The 6159-nt window shown below is 42.1% G+C and overlaps 1 protein-coding gene across 1 annotated transcript; it reads left to right on the top strand.

The window, feature by feature from the left end:
* The first annotated feature begins 1150 nt into the window (after nucleotides 1-1150).
* On the top strand, nucleotides 1151-2083 carry LOC127677593 (olfactory receptor 6M1-like). Its single transcript, XM_052172642.1, has one exon. It carries the CDS (start codon nucleotides 1151-1153, stop codon nucleotides 2081-2083), a length of 933 nt encoding a protein of 310 aa, XP_052028602.1.
* The last annotated feature ends 4076 nt before the right edge of the window (nucleotides 2084-6159 follow it).

Below are 6159 nucleotides of genomic sequence, written 5' to 3'. Positions count from 1 at the left end.
TACAAAGGAGAACGCCATGTTGAGGAAAGGCCAGATGCTCACCAGAAAGGCAAGCAGCTGGGTTGTTCCTTAGGCTGCTCTGAAGGTCCTGAGGCATGAAGGAAAATGAGGTACACCCAGATCTTGGTGATGATGGTGTGGGGCCAGACATATATTCCACCTTACCACCAGCAACTTAACCCCCAGATTTGATGGAAGAAAGAATGATGACATCACTGTGAGTGAAGGGGATAGTGAAATGTGTCTGGATCATTCTTCCTAGTGGGTTTATGCTATGAAAAACTGCCACCAGATTCCACCTATGTGCTAAGGTGGAGCCCAGAGGAACAAGCTTATGTCCTTGGCTTACCCTGTACTGGTGAGGTTCCTTGTGCATGGTCATCTCAGTACCTTTATGTTAGTGGTCATGCTGAAACACATCTGTCTAGAGCCTCTCTGCCCTTAGGCCCACCATAGATCATTACTATTACCTGAAGAAGGAGAAAGTGGCATCAGTGGAGGGTAGCTCTCACATACATTTCAGAGACTGTCAGTTGGACATTTTCTCCTAAAGAGAATATTGTGTCAGTGAGTTGAGGTACTTGCCACCATGCCTGAGGACATAAATTTAATCTCCAGGACATATAGGGTGCAAGAAAAAACTGACTCCTGCAAATTGTCCTCTTACCCCCACATATATCCCCCCGACAGACTTATAGTAACAATATAAATATAAATGGGATGCACTAAAATACACTGTTGTAATATTGAGAAGAAGCAGGAATTTTGGATTCCATAAAGCCCAGTTAGAATGCAGGCTTTAATACCTCTGATACTCTGAAATTTTTGATCTCTCCTCGTGGTGAAACAGGGGTAGCAGGAACCTAATACTGATGATATTGTGGGGACAGGAGGAACAGTGACTTCAGGTGACCAGTATAGTAGTGTAAGAGGTGATAAGAGCAGTGCTCAGACCTAAGAATAAAATGCCAATAATCATGACACTATAGTTAAACTTGGGAAGACACAGACTCCTGTCAAAAGTAAAGAGAGTAACAGTTTCATCTTATTTTCTTTACCACACCTTGATCAGGCTGCTGAATGACCACGTTGTGTGCACTGTGAGAACACCTCTGCCATCTGTGATCTTAACCAGTCTTAGACAGTGGGAATGGAAAACGGGACTACTGTCCGTGAATTTACCCTGGAGGGATTTCCTGCTGCCCAGCACCTGGGCAGACTTCTCTTCTCTCTGAACCTGCTGGCATACCTGGCCTCCATCACCGGAAATGTTTTCATTGTCTCCATTGTCTGCATCAGCGCCCGGCTGAAAAGCCCCATGTACTTTTTCCTCGGTGTTTTCTCCTTTGGGGAGTCTTGTTTTACGAGCGCTGTTATTCCCAAGTTGCTGGCTATATTTCTTTTAGGGAAACAAACAATTTCCTTTGTTGCCTGTTTGATACAAGCCTTTGTCACTCTATTTATCGGGGCATTCGGTTTTCTTCTCATAGCTCTGATGTCAGTGGACAGGTGTGTGGCTATTTGCAAGCCTCTGCATTATCCCACCATCATGGACCTGAGGACCTGCATCCTCCTAATCATGGCCTGTCTTGCTGTGACCTTCACCCTGATCATGTGGCTAGTCGTGAAGGTATCACGGTTATCCTTCTGCGGCCCCCACGTCATCCCACACTTCTTCTGTGACATTAGCCCTCTGATCCACCTCTCCTGCTCTGACACCAGATCTGCTGAAGCTCTGACGTTTGCCCTTGCTTTGATTATCCTTCTGTCATCCCTCATCATAACCACCATTGCATATAGCAGCATAGTAGTCACAATTGTGCGTCTCCCTTCGGCCAAGGAGAGACAGAAAGCTTTCTCCACCTGCTCATCCCACCTCATCGTCCTCTCTCTGATGTACGGCAGCTGTGTGTTTATATATGTGAAACCAAGGCAAATGAGCAGGCTTGAATCCAACAGAGAGGCTGCTCTTGTGAACACAGTAGTGACACCTCTTCTGAATCCCGTCATCTACACCCTGCGCAACAAGCAGGTCCACCAGGCTCTGAGGGAGACTCTGTGCAGAATAAAAATATCAGGATAAGAAAGCTTCACACGTTCTTGAAATAGAAAACATCAGAAATTGTGTTTTCTCCATTTTAATCAGTACATTTTAATCACTTGAGAGCCACAGAATTCACAAACCTTCCTGTAAATCACTCCATGAAATGCATGTTTGTTACCTCATAAATATATTTTAATGTCAACTGTAGCCTTGTTCCACATATTTCTGGCAATCTTATTTTTGTTTGCTTGTTTTGGCTTTTCAAGACAGAGTTTCTCTGTGTAGACCACACTGTACTGAACTTACTCAGTAGAACAGGCTAACCTAGAACTTAGAGAGATCTCTCTGCCTTTCCTTGCCTCTGCCTCCCAAATCCTGGTATTAAAGGTATGCTCCATCATTGTCCAGCCTGGCAGCAGATTTTAATTGCAAAATCTATTGAATGTTTTCATACAAGTGATAACTGTAGGCCTGAAATTTCTGAAATAAATTGAACTAAATGATTTTAATTGTGCTTGCTTCCATGCATAAAAATGCTTTAGCAGACATAGTAATTATTTACCAATGGTGATAAAGTAATTAAAACAATTAATGATTTTATTTCAATTGAAGCTTTGAAAATATTAGTGGAAATCAGCAATGCTTTGTTCACATTCCCTCAGTGAGCCACTGAAGGAAAGGGGATCACAGAATCCTTTTACCTTGTAAAATATGTCTAGTGGGTGTCCTCTCCATTTCTCTTCCTGTAACTTGGCTCCGCTGTAGGAGAATACCTCTTTTGAATGCCGAATTGAAATGTACTATGTAGGGTCTTAATTCATTCTCTAAAATACCAAAATGGCTACTGTCCTTTTTTATTGATATATTCTTTATTTACATTTCAAATGATTTCCCCTTTCTAGGATCTCCCCTCCCATAAGCACTCTTCCCTCCCCCTGTTCCCCAATTAACCCTTTCTGCTTCCCTATCCTGGTATTCCTCCACACTGTTGCACTGAGCCTTTCTAGGACCAGGGGATACTCCTTCCTTCTTCTTGGGCATTATTTGATATGTGAATTGTTTCGTGGGTATTCTGAGCTTCTGGGCTAATATCCACTTATCAGTGAGTGCATACCATGTGTGTTCTTTTGTGATTAGGTCACCTCACTCAGGATGTCATTCTCCAGTTCCACCCACTTGCCTAAAAATTTCACGAATTCATTGTTTTTAATAGCTGGGTAGAATTCCATAGTGTAAATATACCACATTTTTGTATCCATTCCTCCATTGAGGGACATCTGGGTTCTTTCCAGCTTCTGGCTATTATAGATAGGGCTGCTATGAACATAGTGGAGCATGTGTCCTTATTACATGCTGTGGAATCCTCTGGGTATATGCCCAGGAGTAGTATAGTGGGGTCCTCTGGTAGTATCATGTCCAGTTTTCTGAGGAACCGCCAGACTGATTTCCAGAGTGGTTGTACCAGCTTGCAACTCCACCAGTAGTGGAGGAGTGTTCCTCTTTCTCCACATCCTCACCAGCACCTGTTTTCTCCTTAATTTTTGATCTTAGCTATTCTGACTGGTGTGAGGTGAAATCTCAGGGTTGTTTTGATTTGCATTTCCCTGATAACTAAGGTTGTTGAACATTTCTTTAGATGTTTCTCAGACATTCGATATTCCTCAGATGAAAATCCTTTGTTTAGCTCTATACCCCATTCTTTAATAGGGTTATTTGGCTCTCTGGAGTCTACCTTCTTGAGTTCGTTGTATATCTTGGATATTAGCCCTCTGTTGGATGTAGGGTTGATCAAAATCTTTTCTCAATTTGTTGGTTGCCATTTTGTCCTTTTGACAGTGTCATTTGCCTTACAGAAACTTTGTAATTTTATGAGGTCCCATTTGTCAATTCTTGTTCTTAGAGAATAAGCTATTGGTGTTCTGTTCAGAAAATTTTCCCCTTGTACCCATGTGCTCAAGGCTGTTCCCCTGTTTCTTTTCTATTACTTTAAGTGTGTCTGGTTCTATGTGGAGGTCCTAGATTGACTTGGACTTGAGCTACTGTCCTAAAGACATGCAAAGTGTAGCTGTTTCAACTTTTGCAATTGCATGCCAGTCTTTCAGAGTCAAGCTTACATATGATTGATTTCTATTCTGAACTGGTTACTAAGTACCATTTAACTAGTAGGCTGAGAGGGGTCTTCCTAATCAATGACTTACTTTAAAGACAATATTTCTGTTGTTTCATGTTTAACCTTGTATGGTTTTAGCCCAAATTTCCAAGATATAATGTCTTGTTTTTAGAAGAAATGCCTCAGAAATGATTATGGTGCATAACTGTGTGTTTGTTTTGAAATAAGGTCTCTCCATGTGATAGGCATGAACTGTCACCCCTTATTACTTTGCTTTAGACACCAGAGTCCAGTGATAACAGAACTGAGGTGTTATGCCTGCCTCTTTCCTTTAGCTTATATTAACTAAATCACTGCACAATCACAAATACAATTTTATGAAATTCCTTCAGGTTCACGATTGACATCAATTGGTACCAGCGTAGTGGGGTATTCCTGTGTCAACCTGACCATGTTTTGGGAAGGACTGTGAAAGGACTTTGGAACTTTGAGCTAGAACAGCCATTAGAATATTAAGAGCTCAGTGGAAAGTTCTGTAGGAGCTTGGAAGACAATGTTAAGAACAGTGCAAAAGATGGAGGCCTGGCTTGTGAAATGTCAGAGGAAAGATTAAAGACTCTTACAGTGGCCATGTTTTGATTGGGAAGATTCTGTGGTTTTGGTTAGCTGGGGCTGAAGAATCAGCTGTGATTAACAAGACACCAGAATCACTAAAGCAACCCTTTGTGTTACTGGGACTATGGATGCTGGTTAGCTGGAGCTAAGAAATTAGCGGTGATTAAGAAGAGACCAGCATCATTGAGGTGAAATCTTCTGGGAAGTGTTTTCTGAGAGCACAGAGAGTGTGTTCCAGAGATAGCCACAGTTGTATTTTGTGCTGTGGCTGGACTTGGTACTGTGTAAGAGTCACCCAGATGGTACTGGTTTTGAAGGCATGAAGGGGTCATAAAGAGCAGCTGAGCATTTTTTAAGATGCTTCTCCGCCATCCGAAGTTCTTCAGGTGAGAATTCTTTGTTTAACTCTGTACCCCATTTTTTTACTAGGGTTGTTCGGTTTTCTGGAGTCTAACTTCTTGAGTTCTTTATATATATTGGATATTAGCCCTCTATCTGATGTAGGATTGGTGAAGATCTTTTCCCAATTTGTTGGTTGCCGATCTGTCCTCTTGATGGTGTCCTTTGCCTTACAGAAACTCTGTAACCTTATGAGGTCCCATTTGTCAATTCTTGCTCTTAGAGCATACGCTATTGGTGTTCTGTTCAGAAACTTTCTCCCTGTACAGATGGTGGGGTTGCAAATTGGTACAACCACTCTGGAAAGCAGTCTGGCGGTTCCTCCGAAAACTGGGCACCTCACTTCCAGAAGATCCTGCTATACCACTCCTGGGCATATACCCAGAGGATTCCCCACCATGTAATAAGGATACATGCTCTACTATGTTCATAGCAGCCCTATTTATAATTGCCAGATACTGGAAAGAACCCAGGTATCCCTCAACAGAAGAGTGGATGCAAAAAATGTGGTATATCTACACAATGGAGTACTATTCAGCCATTAGAAACAATGAATTCATGAAATTCTTAGGCAAATGGATGGAGCTAGAGAACATCATACTAAGTGAGGTAACCCAGACTCAAAAGGTGAATCATGGTATGCACTCACTAATAAGTGGTTATTAACCTAGAAATCTGGAATACCCAAAACATAATCCACACATCAAATGAGATACAAGAAGAAAGCAGGAGTGGTCCCTGGTTCTGGAAAGACTTAGTGAAACAGTATTTGGCAAAACCAGAACGGGGAACTGGGAAGGGGTGGGAGGGAGGACAGAGGAAGAGAAGGGGGCTTACGGGACTTTCGGGGACTGGGGGGGGGACTAGAAAAGGGGAAATCATTTGAAATGTAAATAAATTATATCGAATAAAAAAAATAACAATAAAAAAAAAGAGCAGCTGAGGTTCTTGGCACAGTGAGAGGCCATGGAAAGCCATTGGTAAAGGTGCA

This window comes from Apodemus sylvaticus, chromosome 2, assembly GCF_947179515.1.
Source record: "Apodemus sylvaticus chromosome 2, mApoSyl1.1, whole genome shotgun sequence".
In the NCBI taxonomy this organism is placed as follows: Eukaryota; Metazoa; Chordata; class Mammalia; order Rodentia; family Muridae; genus Apodemus; species Apodemus sylvaticus.
Note: the sequence above shows the minus strand (reverse complement) of the source record. Positions and strands in the feature narration are given on the sequence as shown.